Raw genomic sequence first — 24,573 nt, forward strand, 5'->3', positions numbered from 1 at the left:
AACTGGTGTGTGTTTTTTATCATATTTTCAAAATATTTCAGTAGATTGGAAGAAAGTCCAGTTCCCAGGGGATACCAACATAATTGCCACTGATTTGGTCCCTTTTCTTGATAGAGAGGATTAGAATTGAATTGTCAATTATCTTCATTGACTCTAGAGATGGTGACAGTACTTCCAGGTCAGAGTTGAAACCTCTTAAGAGCCAACCTTAGCATTTTGGGGTGGGCCTGAAAATCCACTTATTTTAGTTGGGGTAGGGCATAAAAACATAACTGACTCCTGTCTGCTGTGATCACTGTCTGCTTTGGTCAGAGCTACCTTAAGGATTGTGGAGCAGAGGGTGAGCAAGATAACTTTGGCAACATTCCCCAAAGAATAATGCATGTGATATGAGGAAAATGTTTTGGGGTCTTTATCAGTCTCCTCTGTTGCTGCAGAAGCAGAGCCCAGATGCTTGTGCTGAGGTTCAAGAGCAGTCACCAACATTAAATGTATATACTCATGCTATCAGGCAGAGGTGCTGCAACAATTTTTATAGTGGGGATGCTGAGAGCCATTGAATCAAACTATAAAACCTGTATATAATGGAAACCACTTCAAGCCAGGGGGTGCAGCAGCACCCTTAGCACCCCTACTTCCAGCACCTATGCTCTCAGGGCTTGAATTAATGCCTTTTTAAAGCTAATGTAGTTTGAAGGAGAGTGATCACACTGGAGAACAACACTAGCAGCACTAAATAGATGGATCGGCTAGCTCAAGCTTAAATCAAGCTTAACTCGAGCTAGAGAGGTTGGGAGTTGGGTTGGAGCAACACTTCTATTCTCTGAGCTTATCTCTGCAGTGAAGACAAGTTCATCAAGCAAGTAAGTCAGAGTTCTGAAGGACGCTAGGCTCTGGTCACCAAATGGTTTTGCTTACATGCTGATAAATTCTAGGGTCTCTTTATTCTTTTTCTTTGAGTAGTTAACTATAGAACTCAGAGTAACCATCAACTTTATAATAATGCAGTTGGTCAGAATATTCCATCCCATCCATGTTCCCATGAATGTACTGAATTATTAGCCATCTGCCAGAAAAGTAAAAATTAAAAGGGGGACAAAAATACTGAATCAGCAAGCTAAAATTTACATGCCTTGCTCCCTCCTTCCATTTCTTTAGTCCCTTTTCTCTCTCCTGCCATGTGTGACCACCTCTGTTAATCAGATCACTTTCCACATTTCTGCCTAAGGTTTCCTTTTTTGTTCCCTCTCCTCTAAAAAGCAGCACCTTTCTATTCATTCTTTCCCCTTCAACCCATCCTGTGCAACCCAGCCCTTTGCCATGTCTAATTGTTTCTTGCTCTCTTCCTTCAGTCCTCACTGGCCTCGGCTGTGATCATTCTATGGTCCTCTCTGTTATGTCGGTGATTATAGTTAGCATATATGGAGTAAGCCATTGTCACAGCACTTCTATGAGGGAGGAGGGTATTATCCCATTTAACAGGTGGAGAAACTGAGTGAGAGACAGAAATATGAAGCAATTCACCTATGGGGGAGACCTTGTCAGAACGTGGTTCTCATACTTGGTTCACTAGATCAGTGTTTCTCAACCTTTTTGATACAAGGGACCGGCTTGCTGCCTTCCTAAACTGTGTCAGGGAGGTCTCAGGGACCAGCACTGGTCCACAGAGCAGTCATTGAGGAAAAACTGCATTAGGTCATGTTGCCTCTTATTGCTAAGCTGCTGCTCCTCATGACCAGACATTTCACTAGCTTTTCATTAGTCATTGGCTGAGCTGCAGGCTGTTAGCCAGGAAAGGGGTTTGCAATGACCCTTAGCATCTGTGGCTGCCCGAGCAGTTGAAGATCAGTCTCCCTCCTTGTCCTTCCCCCCCCCCCCCCCCGATGATGGAGAATCCCCTGCACTTTATTTTGTAAGGCTACCAGGCCACTCCTTTACTTGCAGGAAGATGGTGATTTTCAAAGGAAAATTGCCATAATAAACATGTAAAACCAATAACAGGGGTAGCGTCCTCCGGATTGTTTTCAGATCCACATACGCTTCATAATGGTTAGCTGAGATTACTTCTGTTAAGTACAGAATCTCAAAACCTAGGATGAGCTGCGGGAGCTTGGGGCTGTTACCTCTGTGGCTCCCAAAGTCCTCTCTGGCCACATTAGTAGAGTGCGCTGCTTGTGCGCTCCCTGCACGTGTTCTGAGTGTAAACAGAGGGCTTCAGTCTCTGGAACTGTCAGTCTGACGCTGTTCACCTCATGCACAAATAAGATCCATAGGTATATATTGGAGGGTTTGGGGGTCTGGAAAAGCTGGGGAGTTGCCCAAAAACAAATAGAACCTAAGGAGGAAAAAAAAAAGGGGTTAGAAAGATGTTCATTTATTCTAGTCTGTTTTGAGATAGATACAATGGAAACCCCTAATGTTGATTCTATTTCAATGGAGATATTATTTTAGGGCAAAATCCATGTCCCACTGATGTCAATGGGAGCCTTGCAGTTAAATTCTGTGGAACCAGGGTGCAGTCCTTCAAGTGGTTGCACACACACTTACCCGCAAGCGTGCATGTGCCCAGCACTCTGGAGCCAGAATTATCAGTAGCAGTGCCATTATTTCCAAGCCATAATTTCTTCTGTAATCTGTATTTCCTGTCCCTTTTTCCCTTTGTTCTTTTTGTTTAAGATTTTGTTCTTTCTAAAATCTAATAAAATGTGAACATTGAAAATGGCTTTTGTCAGCTAATGAGCAACCGCTAGTAGAGGGATTGCATGTTGCTGCCTTTCTGTCTGCTAACGAGCAACAGATGGTATAGATTTGGAGCATAGCACGTCATCTGAATTAACTGCCTGACATGACAGGAGCCAAAATTAGGGATGTACCAAATACACAAATTGCAGCTTTTCCTTCATTCCTCTTACAAGAGAGCCATTTCTTTTTTGCCAGGTCTGTGTATGGAGCTATTTTTCTGTGAACCAACAGTGACACCCAGTGACAAGTCATTTTAATCTAAGCTGTGTGTGAGGGGTAGAAGGATTTAGAGGTTTTGGTCTGGAAAGTGACTGTGCAAAAATGGCTTTGGGCTCTGTGCGTGTGAGTGTTAGTGATTCCAGATCACGCATGATTCTGTTTGCAAGTAAAAAATGTTTAATTACCACCACTGCAAATTCAACTGAGGATCTGAAAGTCAAGTTGGGTTTATGCATTGTCACCAGTATTAAAGGTTCTGCAATTGGAACTTGGTTAGCTAAGTTAGGTGGATGACAGACTGTGCAGAATAGAGCCCAGACAGCACATGCTTAGCTAAGCGGGCCTCTGCAGGTAGTAAAATACGTTGTCATGACTTCTGAACATACTCAGCAAGCAGAGTAAGAGGTGAGTATGAAGATGCCTTTTGAGAGTCACTTTTCTGATCATTAGCACACTTCACAAGTATGAATTTATTGAAACTGATGTAGGGAATAAAGCACAGTGGTTTTCACATGCCATGTTAGTTGTTTTATACATTTTTCTATAATTTCTCTACAGGTTAATTCAGTAATTCCATATAATCTGTATATGCACACTTAGCATTTATATAATACTTTGGTCCCATTTGTGGAGAGAAAAGCAGCTGCACAGGCCTCTGGAGAATACCCTGTTGCGGAAAGCCTCCTGGGAAGTGCAGATTCCCTCTGCAAAAAGTCCCCCATAGGTGGGCGGGAGAGAGAGCTGGGTCCCTGGGAATTTCCTCGCTTTCCTAACCACACCAGGCGTAAAGCTGTCCCCAACTGCACCAGAACAGGAGATGTGTAAGCTGCATTCGCCCCTGTCTCTGCACTGATACATGAATGGATCGGGGGGGGGGGGGGGGCTTTGTGCATGTGTTGGATCCCTCCCTATGCAGGTATACATCTGGAGTTACTGCGCTGAAGTAGGTGGATTTCTGTGAGATGAGAACCAGGCCACAAGTCCGATATGCTGTTGGATAGCAAGCTGGAGTTATAGCTAGAGTTGAATGGTGTCTCTTTTCTGCACTCTCCATTACATAAAGCACAGAATAAAATTATGCCAAAGCAAGAACCTGACTAAACAGCTACTTTCACCCTCTCTACAAAATCTTTTCTTCCTTTTTTCACCTGTGCGAGACAGTTTGGGGTTGTTTAGAGGTAGCACGAGCCTTTGTCCTTTCCTTCATCTAGACTTGTTGTAAAAGCAGTCAAACCCACAGCTTTCTTGTCTGCTGAGGATAAATATCCAGTTTGTCAACTGGCCATGTTAATAATAAAAATAAAATATAAAATTGGGCCTTGTAAAGAAAGCAAATGGAATCTCTCTAAGATATTTAATGACTGCATGTTACCATGATACAATTATTATGGCTGAAGTTCTTTTGCTTGGATTTAGCCACCCTGCAGAGTCAGAGGCTAATGAATGGCTTTCATGTTCAGGAACAAAGGGCACAGAATAGCTCAGGCTGCTATCTTTTAAATACTAGGCTTTAGGATAGACATGCAGAGCTCAGTGCACTGGAAGAATTGAGATGCAGCATTTTGCTAATAAGAAATGTCTGCCCAATTCAGTGGTAACATCAGTAAGCCCCAAGGATTGTCTAAACCAGCTGAGATCTTCCTAAAATACAGCAGTAGTCCAAGAACTCCAATCAGACTAATCCTACCCATCTGTAAAGATTACCGTTTAATATATCGATAGCAAAAATTATGCTTCTTGGAACATCAGTTAACTTTTGATACTTAACATCAGTCTCTACTTTATATGTATGTGTACATATGTAAATTATAATATATACACACAGGTTGCTGTGATTAATGTGGAGCCTTGCATACTTGGAACCATTCTCTGGGCTGCACTGCCTTATTTAAAGATGAGGGCATCTACAGTCTGCTTAATTGTGCTGCACACTAGCTGCAGCCCTGGCACTCTTGGCAGGTTGCCAGTGCAGCTGTCGCTTAGGTTAGGTTAGGTTTGGACTGTCGCGTTCTAGTTACGAAACTAGTGCAATCTGAACTCTAGATATACCTAGATTTCCCTCTAGGTACCGGCGGTTGGGAGTCCTACTTCCAAATGCATGTGGCGATCTGATTCACTTCAGCCCACTTGGTGCAAGGAATGTACTGACTGGAGTTGCCCTCCTGTGGATGTTGTATAAACATTAGTTTCAGAAACAGACGTGTGCATTTTTCCTTCACAGCGAGTCATAGAACTGTTTGGTGGTTGTCATGAATTGAGTAGTGTGCCTGATTACCCTCCACTGGGTGGAATCAGCACTGCTCAGCTGTTATAAATATACAGGTGAAAGAGTGCCAAAGTGACTTGGCCTACATCACTTTTAAAAATGAGGCTTAAGCTTCTAAACTATTTAGACATGTTTGAAAATTTCACCCTATACTGGTAACAGCTTAAGAAAATTCTCCCTTAACTCAAAAATAGTAGGGCCTTTGCTTGCTTTTGGGAAAGGAGGAGGCAGCTTTCTGGTCTATCCCTACTATCACAACAGTTCCGGGTGGTCATTTTATGCAGCATAACAACAACAGTGGAGTTTTAGGTGGTCATTGACTTGTTTCATTACTGAGTGCTGACACTGAAGAGGACATAACCACTGTCCCCAAGGAGCTTACACATTTCTGAACAACCTAGAAATGGAATCTTGACAGACTGCAGGATTTAAACCAGGTGCATTCCTACTACTACAGATGAATGCTGACAGGTTACGTGGAATAGATATGATCTCTATGGGGTGGGGGAACGCTAGATTTACTGAGGAAGGGTGTGGCAGGTACAAAGGACAAGATTACATGTCATGCAGGTGAACACAAAAGAAGGGTATCATGGACTAGGCATGAGTATAGATGGATTGAGAGGAGGAGGAGGAGATTGGCTTTTAGTATATGGAACATGCCAATCCCACTGAAACTAACGTTTCCTGATTTGGGAATGAATTTATTTTAGAAAACAGAACTACAGTTTAACATAGTTTCCATCCCAAACTATAACCCTCCCTGGGTCTTTCCTAAGGTCTTCAAATCTGGCACACGCGTCTAATAAAACCTGTTACTAGGGGAACTTTTCTTGATTTTTTTTTTTTTAAATTTGTAATTGTTTTATTTTTTGCACATGAATGTAGAAGGAGACAGTCAAGCAGTGATGCCAGAATTAAGGATGAGATTAGTGTGTTTAAGCACTCAAACTTTGAGGGTCCATGCTAGCAAAAATTAATATAGGTGCAGTTATAATGGATGATATCTTAGTGGCCCAGGCTGAGTGTGTGTAGCCAAATATTAGCTTTTTAAAAAGGTTTATAAGACCAAACAAGACAGCTTTTGATTGTTAGCCGTGTTGACTTTTTTCATAGAGCTGGAATGTGTAGCCGAAAGTGATGAGTTGCTCTATAGGTTTTAGACCCATTGAAGCGATGATAGCACGTCTTACATGTCCATCATCTTACATTAGCAACTTCTGCTCGTTACATTGATGACATCTAGTTCCACCATCACTACTTCCTCTTGCCCTTCTGCTGTCCCAGGTTTCCTGTGGACTTAGGAAGCATTACAGCAATAAGCTTGAAATGGTAAGTAGCATTCCAGATGTGCCTACATGTTCCCAGAACCTTTTGAGAGTGGTTCATGCACTTCTTAAATTGAAGGAAACCTTGGGCTATTTCTGTATATTGGAAAGGGGGACACAAATGCTGCTGAACCCTTGTCTGCAAGTCATCAATCTGTCATACTGCCACAGTTTAGCTTATAGCACTTCATTCAGAGCACAGACTTCAGACCTGTAAGAATGTTTAGAAGCCGAGTCCTCGTTAACGGCACAATAAATCTTTTGGCTCTAGTCTGTTTGGGCTGTCAAGAGGGCCAGATTTCTCCCTGAACTTTACAGTCCGGTGTCTGTGTGCAGCTCTACCTCCTTGTTCTGTGCACAACAGGCACCAATGTAACCTTTTAAAAGCAAATCAGTATATTAACTTTAAAAAGTTCAAGGAGTTGATCAGGGATCTTATCTTGAAGTTCCATCTCAAGTGCCTGTGATGAAACAAAAGGGCTTCTATCAGAGGAGACCTGCAAGGGGACAAAGAAGCATACTTTATCCCCTGACTACAGGAGAAGCTAAAGGCTCTTGTTCAAGTCTGTGGCAAAAATCCCATGGATTTCAAAAGGAGCAGGAGCAGGCTGGTGGAGCCCAGTAATCTTGTTTGTATTGCACTCTGAAAAAGGAGTGAGGGAGTGCTGCTGGAAAACAAAAACGAAAATGCTTGGGGAAGAGGGGTTGTTGGAGCAAGTAGTATTTTGGGGATCCGGCTCAGTGGATCCATTTCTTCAGGCTGTAATGATCTGTGATTAGTCCATTCAGAGGCCTGCAGGCCTGTTACTACAACACGGGCTTGGATCTGTTATATTTTTCCTAGGAAAAATCTGTGGCTTGCCATTTGAAAGAATAGGCCATAAAAGGATCCAATGATTGGGGGTGGAGGGGATGAGTCATGTAACATGAATGCTGTTTTAAGTATGGAAAGTGCAGGGAGCTCAGGCAGATTTATTACCCTCTCCTCTTATCCCATGAGAAGTGGCATCAGCTAGATCCCAGATGGAGAGATGACTTTTAAAGCAGACTTTCCCTCCATTAGGAAGCAGTTTTAAGGTTTAAACACCTTTGTCTGGGAGAGTCATGTGGTTCTGCCCAGCTGTCAGCTAGATTTGATAGAGGCAGACAATTACCTTCTGTTTCTGTTCCTTCCTGTTCCATGCTTCCAGCAGATCAGTCTGTATTTAATGATACTTATGGCAATATTTCATTAGAACTGTACCTTCTGTCTGACGCTCTCAAAGCATTTTACAGACATTAAGGAACTTACGCTTGTAATGCCCTTGTGAGGTAGGTTAATATCCTCATTTTACAGATGAGCAAACTGAGATCTCCGGCAGGTGAAGAGACTGGCCAAATGTCAGAGTAAGTCTGTGCCAGAGCCAAAAGTAGCTCTCAGCTCTCCTACCTACTAGCCCAGTGCCTTCAGCACAGGCATGTTGTTACTATTTCATTAGCCTTATATCTCATTCCTACGAGATGCTTGTTGTTAGAGTTGCTCCACTTAAATTCAGAGAGCCTCAAAATGGCCCTTTTAGTCCGGCCTGAGTTTGCATCTATTATTGCAGCTATTAATTAGCTTCCGGTCTAAGGCTTTGGTAGCATTAGCTGCCTAGCTGAGGTGGCCAGGGTAGGAGCCTAGGTTTTCAATGACAGGTTTCAGAGTAGCAGCCGTGTTAGTCTGTATTTGCAAAAAGAAAAGGAGTACTTGTGGCACCTTAGAGGCTAACGAATTTATTAGAGCATAAGCTTTCGTGAGCTACAGCTCACTTCATCGGATGCATTTGGTGGAAAAAACAGTGGAGAGATTTATATATACACACACACACACACACACACACACAGCATGTTCTCTGTGTGTGTATATAAATCTCTCCACTGTTTTTTCCACCAAATGCATCCGATGAAGTGAGCTGTAGCTCACGAAAGCTTATGCTCTAATAAATTCGTTAGTCTCTAAGGTGCCACAAGTACTCCTTTTCTTTTTAGGTTTTCAATGGAACTATAGGAGAAATTGAGCTGGAAAGGGAGAATCATGGTGACTTTTAGCAAAAGGTTAAATTCTGTCTTCCAGTAGATAAGAGCTTCTCTTGATGTCATCTGGCTAGCACAGCCTCTGGAGACTAAAATTTTAGTATGGCTCTTTTAACTGAGTTCTTAGGCAGGATTCTCTTTCCAAGTGCTTAGCATCAGAATTCTTAAAGGTGAGCATTATTCAATGATTGAAATAGTTTTCATATCAGTTTGGAGGGTGCTCTAGCCAGGTGTTGATTTTTTTGTCCCGTGTTCCCAGTCCTTGAACTCTCTGAATATTGAACTAGAATGAACTGTTAGCCTCATCCGCTCATTATAAACATTTCCTCCTCTTTGTCATCAGATGAAGCACTGGCGGGTACAGCCATAGCCCTGGAGCTTGAGGACAGGGTGTTGCAGGACCACTCAGGGTCTGGGCATTAAAGCCAAGGAGGTAGTTGAGGGGGCTGATCTCATTGTGGACATCCTCGCACCATCAGGACCTTCCCATATTGCTCTTCCACTTATTAAAACCATTGTGGCCACCACCAAGACCCTGTGGCAGACCCCAACAAACAGGCCATCGTCCGCAGGTACTCGTACAACACCTGTGTGACAATGATCAAATTTACAGAACTCCTCCCTTCAGACTCCCGAACCACGTTCTCTGCCTTGGTGGTGGAGGATAAACTTGTCTCCTGCGATTCCCTCCAGGTAGCATTGGATGCTGCAGGTGCTGCCACTAAGGTCATGGCGACTGGGGCTCCTGGCTCCAAGTCTCGGAGCTACCCTACGAGGTCCAGCAAACAATTCAGAACCTCCCATCTGAGGGTGAGACTCTGTCTTTTCAGGGGAAACCCCCCCCCCCAAAAAAAAGAGCCTGCACAGCATGAGACTCATGAGCAACCCTCAAGTCATTGGGCCTGCACACTCACACCACACAGCAGAGACACTTCCAAACCAGGATTCCGAGATTCCATCAGCAGAACCAACGGGTCTGTTCTCAGAGGAGGAACAGGAGTGGCAGGAGGAGGCAACACCCATCCTCAGGCCAGGGCGCTGGCCAGCCCAAGCCGCCGTCTGGCCCTAAACTGGCCTTTTGAAGGTGCGGTCAAGAACGATGCACCAGATCAGAGACTGGATCTACCCCACTGTACCTTTTTCCTCCCCACTATCCCCTTTCTACCATGCATGTCCCATATCACTTTGGACCACTAGGTGCTCTGCACAGTACAGAGGGGATACTCCATCCAATTCTGTGCCTTCCTGCCCTTCCACCTCTTCCCAGTCTCTCTTCAGGACCCTTCTCATGAGCATCTACTCATCCAGGAGGTGCAGTTGCTCTTATTGCTTGGGGCAGTGGAGGAGGTTCTGCAGGAGCACAGGGCAAGAGTTTCTATTCCCATATTTTCTAATACCGAAGGCCAAAGGCGGCCTCAGGCCTATCCTGGACCTGAGAGAGCTCAACAATTTCGTAAAGAAACTCCGGTTCTCATGGTCTCCTTGGCCTCCATCATCCCTTCACTAGATCCAGCAGACTGGTATGGACCCACACTTCCACATCACAATCATTCAGCCCCACAGGAAGTACCTCAGGTTTGTGGTCAATGGTTCCCATTACCAATTTACTGTCCTCCTGTTCGGCCTGTCACCAGCACCTTGAGTGTTCACCAAGTGCATGACAGTTGTCGCCACGATCTTGCAGCGGCACCAGGTACAGGTGTTCCTGTACCTTGATGACTGGCTGATCAAAGGCCACTCCAGGAACCAAGTGGAGACTCAGGTCACGTTTATCAGAGCCCCCTTTGAAACCCTAGGTCTACTCATAAACTAAGCAAAATTGACTTTGTCCCCTATCCAGAAGATAGAGTTCATAGGGGCAGTACTGGACTTGACCCAAGCCAAGGAATACCTGCCACAGGTGAGGTTTCAGGCCCTCAACGACATAATCCGAGGCATCATGCAGTTCCCCACCACTACAGCTAGAAACTGCCTGAAACTTCTCGGGCACATGGCGGCCTGTACCTGTGTGGTGCAGCAAGCCAGACTCAGGCTTCAACCGCTCCAGTCGTGGCTAGCGACAGTGTATCGCTCAGCCCAGGACAGCTTGGACAGGATCATGACCCTGCCTCGCCTGGTCCTTGACTCGCTTTGGTGGTGGGTCGATGCTGAGCAGGTGTGCTCAGGGGTCCTCTTTGCTGCCCCACAGCCATCTCTGTCACTGGTGGCGGACGCGTCAGACTTGAGCTGGGGAGCTCATCTGGGAGACCGCAGAACTCAATGCCTCTGGTCGCAAGCAGATCTGCGTCTCCACATCAATGCCAGAGAGCTGAGAGCGGTGCGCCTGGCATGTCAAACATCCTGTCCTTACCTAACTGGACAATGTGCATCAGTCATGATGGACAATAAGACAGCAATGTTCTATATCAACAAACGGGGGATGGGGGTGCACGCTCCTCTCTCCTGTGCCAAGAAGTCCTCATGCTGTGGGACTTCTATGTAGAACATTCAATTCATCTGCAGGCATCATACCTCCCGGGGGTACAGAACAACCTCAGCAGGTTGTTCCACAGCCACGAGTGGTCCCTTTGCCCGGACGTTCCAATTTCAATCTTCCAGAGGTGGGGGTTTCCCCTGATAGACCTCTTTGCCACGTGATGCAACAGGAAGTGCCAGCAGTTCTGCTCCTTCCAGAATCAGCCTGGCCTCCAGCACTGATGCATTTCTCCTCTGTTGGGGAGGTTCTCTCCTAGACTCCTTTCCACTGATACCGCTCATTCACAAGGTGCTGCTCAAGATCCACAGAGATCAAGCTCGGGTCATACTGATAGCATTGGCCTGGCCCCGACAGCACTGGTACACTTCCGTCCTAGACATGTCCGTGGGAGCACTGATTACCTTGCCGCTCTCCCCAGATCACCTCACACAAGATCACGGATGTCTCCAACACCCGAACCTCCAGTCGCTCCATCTTACAGTCTGGAAGCTCCATGGTTAAATCCATTGGAGCTTTCCTGTTCAGACTAGATCAGACAGGTCCTCCTTGGCAGTAGGAAACCCTCTACGAGAGCCACATATATTGCCAAGTGGAAGAGATTCTCCGTCTGGTCGGTGCAGCGCCATTGGCCTCAATGCTGGCTCGGTGCCCACATTCTGGACTACCTCCTCCATCTGAAGTACAAGGGAGTCTAGTTTTCTATATGGGTACACCTAGCTGCCATCTCAGCCTTCCACCCGGGCGTGCAAATGCCGCTCGATTTTTCGCTAACCCCATGCTTAGCCGATTCCTAAAAGGGCTCGACAAGTTACACCCTCACGTCCATCAATCGGTCCCTGCCTGGGACCTCAACTTGGTCCTCTCTAGGCTCATGGGTGCCCCCCTTTTGAGCCTTTAGCAACATACTCCCTGCTCTACCTCTCCTACAATGTTGCATTCCTGGTGGCGATAACTTCAGCCAGGAGGGTGTCTGAGCGCAGGGCCTTGACATCAGACCCTCCCTACTGTGTTCTATAAGGACAAGGTTCAGCTTAGGCCTCACCCTGCTTTCCTCCTGAAAGTCGTCTCGCCATTTCACATCAACCAGGACATCTTCCTCATGGTTTTCTACCCTAAACCTCATTCCAGCGGCAGGGAGCAGAGACTCCATTCTCTGGATGTCTGCAGCTCTGGCCTTTTACATTGAGAGAATGAAACCATTCAGAAAGTCGATCCAGTTGTTCGTGGCAGTGGCAGACAGGATGAAAGGTCAGCTGGTTTCATCCCAGTGCATCTCGTCATGGCTTGTCTTGTATCCGTGGGTGCTATGATCTGGCAGGTGTTCCTGCACCGCTGATCACTGCACACTCTACCAGGGTGCAGGCTTCATCGACAGCATTCCTGGCTCAGGTTCCCACCCAGGAAATCTGCAGAGCTGTGATGTGGTCCTCCATACACAGTTTTGCCGTGCATTATGCAATTACCCAGCAGGCCAGAGATGACGCGGTCTTCGGAAGAGCAGTATTGCAGTCAGTGGACAGCTCTGACCCCACCTCCTGAACTTGGCTTGGGAGTCACCTGATTGGAATGAACATGAACAAGCACTTGAAGAAAAAACGGTTACTCACTCCTTGTAACTGTTGTTCTTCAAGTTGTGGTGTTTGTGTCCATTCCAATACCCACCCTCCTACCCCTCTGTCTGAGTAGCTGGCAAGAAGGAATTGAAGGGGCGGCAGGTCAGCAGGGCTCTATTGAGTGCCATGAAGGCATGACTCCAGGGGGTGCCCAGGCTGGCCCTGCTAGGGGAAAAATCTGGATGCTGTTAGGGGAAAAATCGTCTGGCCATCATGCACGTGCATGCGCACACACCTGATTGGAATGGACATGAACAACAGTTACGAGAAGTGAATAACCATTTTTTCTCCTGTCCCCTGCTCTAATCACTAGGCAAAAACAAGGTGGTGAACTGTATTACTAACACATGTGCTCTGAGCAGAATGTGGATCTACTAGTGCTGCAGTGCCTTAAGGCTGGATCCCATTACACCAATGTAAATCCAGAGAGACTCCATTGTCTTCAGTGAAGTTACTCTGGAATTACACTGGTGCGACAGAGCTTACTTTGGATTTGTCCCTTAATACTTAAATTAGAGCAAGCAAAAGCTACCATCCCCTTAGCACCACAAGAACAAAAATGTCTTCCTCTTTTTCAAAAGGAAACTGAGCTTTTTTTTGTGGCAGTATTAGGGGGCTGTGAGTCTTTCTCTTTTAAATTCTTTTCCTTTTACATTTGTGTGCTGTAAGTGAGTGGGGTGTCTGGTATGGGGCAGATGCTGATTTATTCCCACCAGTGTAACTTGACTATTGATTCCTTAATTACTCCATAGAAAAAATACAGAGCCTAAAATAGGTTTCTGTTTAAGACACATTTTCTGTTGTGTTCCTCTAGTAATAATTGCTTAAAGATCTGTGTGTATCTACGCAGTTTAAATGGTTAGACAAGGATCAAAGAGGAGGGAATAAAAACAGATAACCTAGGGAGCTTTCTGAAGGACACTAGACTCTGGTCACCAAAAGGTTTTGCTCATAGGCTGGTAAATGGCCCTGTTTTGGACAAAAGCGAATTGAGGTTTGGATAATCACATTTGTATTGTGTGCGTGAATATAGAGTGTAACTGACTTTTGTATATGAACTTGGTATTGAGGAATGGTGCCTGGTTGACAGCCTTATTTTCTAGAGAGGCCCCAATGTGCCCTTGCCCTGCCTTCATGGGACCACCTTTAAGGCAGAGGATGATGCATCCCCACGCCCATACAGTGTGCAATGACTGCTGGTGGTGGTGATGGTGGCAGTTTTTGGTGATGATTGGTTGTCCACTGGGAAATGGATTGAAACTACCAAACCCATTAATTAACTAGCTGGATGCAACTTTGTCACAGCTGAGCTGGTTTGGATTTTGAAGCAGCAATCGAGAGGTGAAAGGTGCCGTATCCCATTGCCAGGCCTGCGTACGCAGTGTAGTTGCCTGAAATTGAGACTTCTTCCTTGTCTTCCATTTATGCTAATCACTGTGCTTCTGAGCATGGAGTGTGAGTGAAGGAGGGAGCAGTATAACTCTGTCACAGAGTAGATGGTATGCTGTTGCTTCACATCCTCGTTGCATCAAGCCATTTGAACTTCCAGTACTGCCCTGTGGCCTGGTTCACCACGATGCTCCATGGTGATTTCAGTGGAATGTCAGAGCATCAAAAGAGGGCCACTGCAAGAGCAGCTGGAGTTAGGGTGAACTGGCAGAGAGGTGGTTAAGAATATATTTGTGGCAGTGAAGTGATGCAGCATCTGCACAGGGTACAGAGTCAGTTTAGAGAGTAGCTGCTGTTGCACGGAAGGTACCAAGATTTGATTAGTCAAATACATCGTTGTTGTAGGATTGAGACCTGTGATTGTGAAGCAGCATGCAGCTACTTTGCATGATTGCTACCTGGGGAAGTTCTGAGGCAACAGTTTGAGTGAAAAATGCTGATATTGAAATACGTGTTGTTCACTTTCAGCTGCGGATAGCCTCAAAACATCTGCTCCTTACCTGGCTACGTTGTTAGCCATGTTTCCCTGGCCCGCATCTGAAAATGACTATGGAGTTAGAGCACTTTTTTTAAAATAATTTCCTTAATTAAAAATAGGAAATCTACCTGTTCTGTGTCATACTATCATAGATGCAAAATGCTGGTGACATGGTTCAGCTCAATCAGCAAGCTTTCTTCTTTGAGGTTTTATTTATGAAGCTCAGTACAATAAGAAAAACCACTAATTGTAATAAATAGGTTTTAAAATAAGCCCTGCAGTTTGGGACTGTTCCAGTCCAGTGGCCACCTAGCAAGTGCCTCTGGCTTCTCAAAAGCCTTTCTCTTTGACTTCCCAGCAGTGTACTGTTGACCAATATTTGGATTCCCTCTGCTAGGCTGCTTGGACCTTTTGTACCCAGCCCTTGTTTGTTACTCCTCTCTCTCTTTCTCTCTATTCTCTCCACACCCTGCTTGCTGGTAATTAGATAGCACATCTTGGTTGATCAGTTGCGACATTACACACACTTAATTATGCAGTACAAAAGCATCGGTGCTTCCAATAATGAGGATCCATTGCAAGGCTGTCCATTTCCAGTCATGTTTTGGGACCGTCTGATTGAGCTGTGGGGCTTGATAATTTTGTTAATCCAACCACGTATAATTAGGCTTGTATGTTATATGTGCCATGTCTCTGTTTGGTTCCATGCTGTAGGGAATTGTTCTTCTCCATGCTGAAAAATTATAAACAGATTAAACTTTTTAAAAAGGGAATGTATTATCTTCTGAGGTTCTCTATTGGTGCCCTAAAGCTAGTAATAATATGGTCTTTTAATCAATGCTGCAGAATGATGCCTGCAAGCTGTGATTTCTGAGTTGGAATATACCACCCAATTCTATGGAAATAGCTATAAAAACTATAAAGTAGCTTTGCTTTTTGGTGGCAATTGACCTCTGCGCAGTGGGGCAGCATAAAGCTGCCAGAAAGGACTCAACTGGGACTTAACTTGAGCATAGACTTTGTGCTATCAGTCTGCATGGGGTGAATTTCATCCTTGAATAGTGAATCAGTGTGGAGTTTCATTTTAGAGACCAACTTATGCTCTGGTGAAGCGCTCTTCCCAAACTAACTTAATCTATTACCTTTCTTTGGATTTTGAGAGACAGGTGGTGCTTTTTGGCAACAGGGGATTTACTCTGTGGTTAATGGTGGCCAAAAGGGGATCTGAAGTGCGTGTTTCAATGGTGAAAGGATGCACTTGTTCTGTTCTTCCCAGTGTCCATGGTGCTGCAACTCACTGTCAGTTCTCAGTTTACTCTGTGCATATTCTGTTCCAGCTGATGTGTGTATAAATTAATTTAATTTACTGCTCTTGGGTCACATCTGCCATGACACGTTATCGAGTGGGGTCTGGACAAGGGGAAATACCTCCAATTTCAAGCAAAGGCATATAGATGTGCCAGAAAAATATTGACTGGTTGAATTCCAGCTCATTGCTTTTCTTTGTACTTGATCTAATTATGTAAAAGTAGTCATGCTATTTCTCCTGGAGTGCAAATTTAAATCCCCTGTTTTGGGTGATCTGTGTCAAGAGGGGAAAACTAAAAATAAGTAAGGATCTCTGTATGTCCTGTGTAACTTAGAATATCAGTATGCTGCCTCTTGTAACTCATCATCCTGTTTTTATTGTCTTCTGGATTTGGTGCTAGTGAGCAGGGGCTGAATTGAAAGGACTGTTGACTGAAGTCCTCCATTTATCCATACAGCAGGTGCAGCATAGGCAACAGCAATTGAAGCTTCCCCACGTTGACCTACCAGTGTATTTGTGTCATGACTTTAAAGAACAAATTCTAAGATATGAGGATATTTCAGTCTCCATGGACCATCTACTCTTAGCCCTCGCCACTGAAAATGATGTCTTAAGTAGTGATTTATGTGCTGTGGACTCTTGTTCACTAACAAGTGCACTGCAGCCAACAAACTCCATAATGCCATATTTAATCATTAGATTATAGCAGTTTTTTCTCACTACCAGCATGGGCTAGGTTTAAACCTGAAAGTGCAAATCTGTCTGAATCCCACCCACTCATTAGACCATTGCTATTTGAGATTCTAGAAATATGAGAAAAGCCTTTTAAAAACTTCAGCCCCTCGATAGGAGCATGAAACTCCTTGGACCTAAAAGTTTTGCTCTTATAAGTATCTAGAGCATGTTGCTTTCCTCATCTCCTGACTCCAGTGGGATCTGACTTAGCTATTCCGTGTGCAATATACTATGGTCACAGAACATTATTATTAAGGTTGCTAAATCAGGAACTTAAAAGTTAGGAAATGCCAGAATTAAGGTTGCCTGTGTTCAGTCACTCTGTGGCGCTGGTGTATGTGCAGCCTAGTCAGCGCGGAGAGCTGAGAGAAGGTGGAGCATGCTCACTGAGGATGGACTCTTAGGAGATTTTGACTTTTAAGATAGAAGTGGTCTCTGACCATGTAAAAACTGCAATTTTTCAAAGGCTTATAACTTGACCAAATGTGGGTAGATTTTTCCCAGCGATGGTAAAAGGCACGTGCCTGGTCCAGAGCACGGAGGCGTGAGAGCAGTGGTTCTGAACCTATTTACCATTGTGGGCTGCATCCACACGGTATATGTGCTACACACATGGCTCTGAGGATGTCACATGGGCTGCAGCTGTGTGCTGACTGGACCGCGGGGTGAGAACCACTGCGCAGAGCTATTCAAATTAAAGGTTGCCATAGTTTTTAACATGGGCAAAACTTATTTTTCCCTAGCCTGGCTCTTGGAAATGGGGGAACCCATTGGCTGAAATTTTCAAAATAAATAAATAAATAAATATGAATGAATGAATGACTGAGACAGACAACTCTGCATATAGAATAGCAGCCTGAACAGTTAAAATTTGGCAAAGTTACAAGCAACTGAAAACAAGATTTTTGCCATGGGAATTGCTGGGCAGCCATAATAGGCAGCGCTATGAGCCCCGCTATAGTGAGGGTGTGATGACAGTAAATTCTCACTGCCATTCAAGCCAGCTAGCTATCTAGTGCAGTAGCTCTCAAACTTTTTTACTGGTGACCCCTTTCACATAGCAAGTCTCTGACTGCAACCCCCCCCTTTATAAATTAAAAACACTTTTTAATATATTTAACACCATTACAAATGCTGGAGGCAAAGCAGGGTTTGGGGTGGAGGTTGACAGCTCGCAACTCCCCCATGTAACAACCTCGTGACCCCCTGAGGGGTCCTGACCCCCAGTTTGAGAACCCCTGATCTAATGTGAATGCAGAGTCAAATCCATAATACGCACCAGCTACCTGGTGGATGTGAACAGAGACTGTGCTTGCCATAGGGGTACTTTGGTGGTCATTAGATTCTGCAGCTGAAGTGTAAAATGCACAGTGAAGTATGGACTTGTCTTTTCTGCTACCAAAGTTAGTGTGTTTAAACATGGCAGTAACTCCAGGATAATTTATCGCCTATTTTCTTCAATGCAATGGCCTATTATTTCTGAGTGGACCTTGGATTCTGTTCAGGAAAAAATGGTAGTTGGTGAATACCTGAAGTGATGCATCTTAATTTATACTTCATAATCCTAACTGAGAACTAATAATACTGTAAAGAGTAGGGCAGGGACAGCATGACTTGGGTTTGGAAGGATACTAAATCAAGTAATAGTTCCTGTGACTGCTCTTAAAACAGAGTATATAATATCTTCTGAGAGATATCAGGGAAGATTTAATTGCAGCTGTGTTGACTTTATCTCTGCTAGAGAGAATCTCCTCCGAATTGATGCCGAAGTCCTGGCTTCTTTGCTCCCTCACCTGTCTTAGTTAATTTCCTTTCCTTTTTCCTCTCCACTGTTGCACTCCTTGTGCCTTCTTTGCTGTCTTTTTGTAACACTTCCTCACCATCCCCTAAACTGGTTAAACTTTGCCAGTCTGTGAGACGCAGATTCATTTTGGGCATAAAAGCATTGCCTATCACCATTGCACTCTGATCTCCAGTTCAGGAAGTCCTCATAAAATCCATGTGTTGCAAATGCATAGATAACACGTGATGGTGGGGTTAGAACTGGGGACGTTCTACTCCAAGAAAACAGGCCATTACCATCTGGGCCAAAGGAGAATCTCCATTAGTTGTACAATTTAAGTCTTTTCTCTGAGGTTAGTGACTGGAGGACAATATGTATTCTATTATAATCGCACACACTTGAGCAGGTCTGATTGCATGCAGGTACACACTAGCGAGTATGTGAACTGGATCAGTGATTGACAGTGACTTATAAGAAACCTTTCAAAGAGGCCGGAATCCACTAATACAGCTTCAGGGAAATGCTAGCTGCATGCCAATGTGAAAAACTGGAAGGGAATGGATAAAGGAGTTTGAGCAAACGTGTTAAATCTTCTTACAGGGGGATGTTTTGGAGGAATGATTTGTTCTTTGGTGGTGGTAACCACAGGTGGGAAGCTTAGCTTAGAAGTGGTTTGTGCCCTAACAAGTGTCTTCCCCGTTGACTGTGGAAAGATGTTTCTTCCCCTGGCTTTTTGATAGTGCATTGATTGTATTCTGTACCAGTTGATTGCTGTCTTCTTCCTTGGAAGTATTTCCATTGCAGAGTATATCTATAATCTGTACAGCTCTTTGAAATCTTTGGGAAGGAAGGGCAGGATAGAAATATGAAATGTTTTGACCTGAATAGAATACGTCTGTACCACTGGCTTCTATTTGGTGGAATCAAAGCTGCTCAACTGTGCCATAAAAGCTGTGATGCTAACAGTTAAATGGAACTTCTCTTGAGCTCATGTGGTAGAAACTGATGCTTTTTGAGCCCATGGCTCAGTTATGTTTTTGCTCTTGCCATCGTAATGTGAGTGGCCATGTTATGCAGCAATTTAACAAATGTGAAGTCCTAAGTAGCCTGGAATTTATTATATCATCGTTCTTAAATCTGGTTTGCTGTGTACATTTTGACACACTATTCGTTATTTATTGTTGTGCTGATGCTGTCAAAATATAGACAGACATGGTCCCTGCCCTACAGTGTTTACAATCAAAGAAAAGTCACACGATAGAGGAGTAAGGGATACCATGCAATCAATGTATTACACACAAAAAACTTTGTTAATTGAACCCTTAAGGTTGCAAAGTCAAGCACTCAAAAAGTTAGGAAATGCCAGAGTTAAGGTTGCCTGTTCAGCCTTAATTCAGACCGCTTGCACTTATGCATTATGATATGGTCTTTAATTATATGATCACATACTGTTCTTTCCACTGGACCACTGTCTCATTCAGTGCACTAGTGATCAGCTATTCAGTATTTTGCTTTATCTTCATTATTCAAGTATATCCTCAGGGCTTATGTACTGCACATTATTCAAACCATGCTCTGAAGACAGAATTATTCATTTCTTCATGGGCATCTCTTTGATTCTCATCACTACAGTATCTCTGAGAGTTGTACAGACAACCTTAATTGTGGCAATTCTTAACTTTTTAGTAGTTGACTTTACAATCTTTTAGCAAAATTTTGTGTGTGATTTCCTAAGGTGTTTTTGTTAAACAAACAAAAAAAATCCATCACATGACATCGTATTGACACCCACTTGGGTCATCAGCATGATTAAAATCTTTAGAGCCACCACACGGACCTCTGCCACTTGCGCTAATGGAGTAACTGGTGGGGAATGACAACCTACTGCTGGACCAGAACTGTAGTGGGCTATCACAGATTCTCTGTGAAGAGGCATACTTTCCCAGTGGGTTTCACAGATATTTTCTGACAGCAGAGGGATGGTGAGACTCAGAAATTATGGGTTATATTCCAGGCTGTGGAGGGGATCATGCTCTAAGTGTGGCCCCTTTCGCTCCATTCCTTCTAACCTGTCCCTAGTCTTACCCCTCTGGACTGCCTATCTCAGTCTCCCCCCTTCTGCCCCTAGTCTCTTTCCTCAGCTTGCCCTCATTTCCCCACTTCCTGCTCCTCATATGGTCGTTCTCTCCCTGATCCTGGCCTCTAGCACCCCCTTCACTCCCTCCCCTTGGTTCTCTGTCCCCCATCCCCACAAAATCCCAGTTCCAATCTCTCTCCCCAGGCTTCTTGTCCAATATTGCTATCCTCCTCACACCCCGGTTTCTTGTCCCACTCTCTTTGCTCATCCAGTCCCTGTCTCCTCCCACACCCTGACTACCAATTCCCCTCCCCTCCCTCCCTCCCTTCCTCCAGTCCCAGTCTTCCTCCTCACAACCTTCTGGCTCTTGTCTCTTCTGCATTTGAATCAGGCATCTCCCTCCTCCACGTTGCCCAAGCCCAGTAGGCAATTCGTCCTGGGCACCTGAGAGACAGGCTCACTGCTCTCCTTTCAGGTCTATAGACCCAGCGTGGTCCTCAGCAATCCAGAGCTCCATTTGCCGGGAAAGTCCAGGCTCGAGTCTGCTCCATGCAGACAGAATCTTTGGGGGTTTTAGCTGCAGAACTTGAATAGGGCTCCACAGTTTGAACATGCTCGGTAATTTCCCCCCCCCCCCCAAAGCCTTATAACTTGGCCACATTTGATCAGATTTTCACAAGGAGAGCAAAAAAGTACTCCTGACACAAAGGTCCTCCATCCCCTACCAAATTTCATGTCTCCGTTCTAGAGCTTTTCTAAGAGAAAAGTTGCTAGAATTTTTTTAACATGGGCAGAAGCACATATTTTCCCCCTAACCTTGTTCTCAGAAACAGCTGACCTGTTTTGGCTTAAAAAAGGGGGAAAAAAACCCCCAAAAACAAAACAAAAAAAAACCCCACCCTCAAAATAAAATAACACAAAAATCAGCCGAGGCAGATACCCTGCATGGAAAATTTTGTCCTTTAAATAACTTAATCTTGACAAAATTATAAGAACTGAAAGCAGGGTCTTGTAATGGGGAGTGTCTGGTCAGCCCTGCGTTTAGATCCTTCTGATATGAAGATGTTTTAGTCTCCTGCAAATTGTTTCCCTAATTCTGGCTTTCTTTGTGTTTCTTGTCTTGCAGCAAAAGCCAAATCCAAATGTGGCTCCACGTTCTTCCCCTGTGCTAGTGGGATCCATTGTATCATTGGCCGCTTCCGGTGCAATGGCTTTGAGGACTGTCCAGATGGCAGCGATGAAGAAAACTGTAGTAAGTGCCAAGTCTACCTGCACATGGAGAAACCTCTTGTTTGTTTCAACAAATCAATACTGCACAAGAAAGAGATGTTCAGTTCCTTAACTCTGATTTAGATGCACACTCTCTGTTTGCTACCTAAATAGTCTTGTGGTTTTTTTGCTTTGTAATTACAGGGCCTCTCGGTAGCAACAGGAGATTTATAGCGTTAATAACCATCAGAAACCTGCCACATCAGAAAGTGTAAACTCTACTCCTGAGAGCATTCTGCGCCAAAAAAATTAAAATTTGGCACCAATTTTTTAAAATTCTATGCACAATATTTTAAAATTCTGCAAAATTCTCCAGATTTTGTGTATTAAATAAATGTGGCGGCTCCAGCATGGCATTGGGGCGCACAAGCCACTGGCTGCACAAAGGTGGGAGATCACTGTGCACCGACTCAGCAGTGAGGCTGCATCCAACCCTGACACAGCGCAAGGTCCGGGCCTGCCTCAGAAGCACCCCAGGGTCCTGTCCCTCTGTGTGGGCAGGCAAGCTTAGCAAAGCAGGATCCAAGTGTGGAGGGGCTTCATGTGGGGGGATCCAGGTGTGAGTTGACAGAGTTGTGGGGGGGCGCAATCTGGGTGCGGGCGGCTCAGTGGGGGATCTGATTGCACAGGGGCTGGTTGGGGGGTTCTGGATGCAATGGTAATGGGAGGCTGTAGGGGGGTCCAGGTGAAGGTGGTAGGACTCAGCAGCTGGGGGGGGGGGTAGGGTCTGGGTCACAGGTCCTGCCTAGAAAGTCTTTATATTCTTAGTTACTAAAGCATTATTGTTTGCTGTTGATCCACATTAAACACTGAAACATAACCAGCCACTCTACAACCTCCAAACACTCACCATTGAGCTTTGTCTTTTTTTATAAACCAACCCAGGTCGGCCTGCTGCTACTTGCCAAGGATATGCTCCCCAGTTTTATTACTGGTGCCCTTGCTAAACTTGACAGTTCTGTTATAATAGAGCAGTGGATGGTGGGGTAGGGGTCCGCACTCATGTTTATCGAGCTTTAACTTTCTTTAGATAAGAGAGTTTCGCTAAATAAGAGTGGATCATAGTAAGAAATTGCTCCCTGTATCTCTCTCACAGGCTGACTTCCATGGTCTAGGCATTGCTTATCTTCTCTCATTCCTCTCTTTGTCTCCTCTCCTGCACTGCTGGTCTCTGGATTACACATCTGCTGACTTCACTAACAGAGCCCTACAGAGTCAATATGGCTATGGTAGAGCTCGTCTACCTTGTGTATCAGCTGACTGCTGACTCTCTATTACTGGTGGGGATGGAAGGACAAAGAGCCTGGCTGGACATTCAGATCCTGGGAGCTGGCTGTTAGAAAAACAATATAGTTAGTTGATTTGAAAGAGTGAAATTCACCCCTGTATGGAAAACCAGCACAAAGCCTATACGTCACTTAAGTGTGACTTAAAAGCTTGAAATGGGACTTGTGTGCCATGGGTGAATTTCCCCCAAATTGGGCAAGCTTGCTATAAAAATGACAGAAAAATAATTTATCTTCCTTTCTCCCAATCAGTGGGTTTCAAGGAAGTCACAGCAGAAAGTTACTTTTAATACATTTTGACTTGTGCTAAAACCTTTGCACGTGGCTGAATTAGACCCTTTTGTATCAGTAACTACAGCAAGGATATAGCATAGCAGTAAGGAAAGATTATACTTGATCAGGCAACTCTGCTGCTATTAACTAGAGTTGGTAAATACGCTGATGAGCTCTGGGTCTGCAGGTGGCAGCTTTCAGCAAGCACTTGCTCACTTTTGCCAGAGCAGGCTGGATTTTTTTTCCTCTTAATGACATTTAAAGGTCAGGAGGAGGACAACAGACAGTAGCTATCTCAGATAACAAAAGGAGAAATTTTGACCGTGATACATCACTGTCCACTGCACAGGGGGACATTCCCTTTTCATCTCTGTGCTCCCCCCACCCTGATGTGTGTCTGTGGTAGCACCAACATCTCTGACCTTTCTTTAAGATGCCATCTGTTGATGGCCTGTAGTGACTGCTTTGGGCCCTGGGAGAATGCGGTGGGGGATGGCACCCCTAGAGAGAGAATGAAGTTAGAGGAAGAGGATTAAAGTCTAAGGAAATGATTTGTGATCTTTGGGTTATTCTTGAACAAACGGGACTAGAAGGAGCTTTGGACCAAGGTGCCTTGAATAATAAATCCTTTGAGGTGGTGGAATGAGAAGTTAGACTGCACGTTTTTAAAATACATCAGCTCAACACATATGTAATTGGTTATGAATTACATAATTTCCTGTGTGCATGCAATATATAGCTATGAGTGTGCCTTACAAATGATCATAGTGATCCTTTGATCTTCTACCCTTCCCCAGATGTGGCTAAAGATAATACCTTCAATATGCTTAAACTATGTCTCTACCTTCTGCTCAGGTTTCAGAGGGGTAGCTGTGTTAGTCTGTATCAGTAAAAACAACGAGGAGTCCTTGTGGCACCTTTAGAGACTAACACATTTATTTGGGCATAAGCTTTCAGGATATAACCCACTTCATCAGATGCATGGAATGGAAAATACAGTAAGCAGGTACAAATATATAGCACATGTAAAGATGGGAGTTGCCTTAACAAGTGGGGGGGGGGGAAGGTCAGTGCTAATGAGGCCAATTCCCAATAGTTGACAAGAAGGGGTGAATATCCACAGAGGGAAAATTACTTTTTGTAGTCACATTCACTTTGATTGAATTGGCCTTGTTAGCACTGCAAAAAGTAATTTTTCCTCTGTGGATATTCACC

General features: G+C 44.5%; 1 protein-coding gene across 2 annotated transcripts in view; it reads left to right on the forward strand.

Annotated features, from left to right (window-relative positions):
* Window positions 1–24,573, forward strand: part of LDLRAD3 (low density lipoprotein receptor class A domain containing 3) — a 164,648-nt gene that overhangs the window by 54,930 nt on the left and 85,145 nt on the right. For both annotated transcript variants that reach the window (XM_038405624.2, XM_038405626.2), the window contains one exon: window positions 21,657–21,782. In XM_038405624.2, the coding sequence (XP_038261552.1) occupies window positions 21,657–21,782 (126 nt within the window). The remainder of the gene's footprint in view (window positions 1–21,656; window positions 21,783–24,573) is intronic.

The sequence above is a fragment of the Dermochelys coriacea genome, chromosome 6, assembly GCF_009764565.3.
Source record: "Dermochelys coriacea isolate rDerCor1 chromosome 6, rDerCor1.pri.v4, whole genome shotgun sequence".
In the NCBI taxonomy this organism is placed as follows: Eukaryota; Metazoa; Chordata; order Testudines; family Dermochelyidae; genus Dermochelys; species Dermochelys coriacea.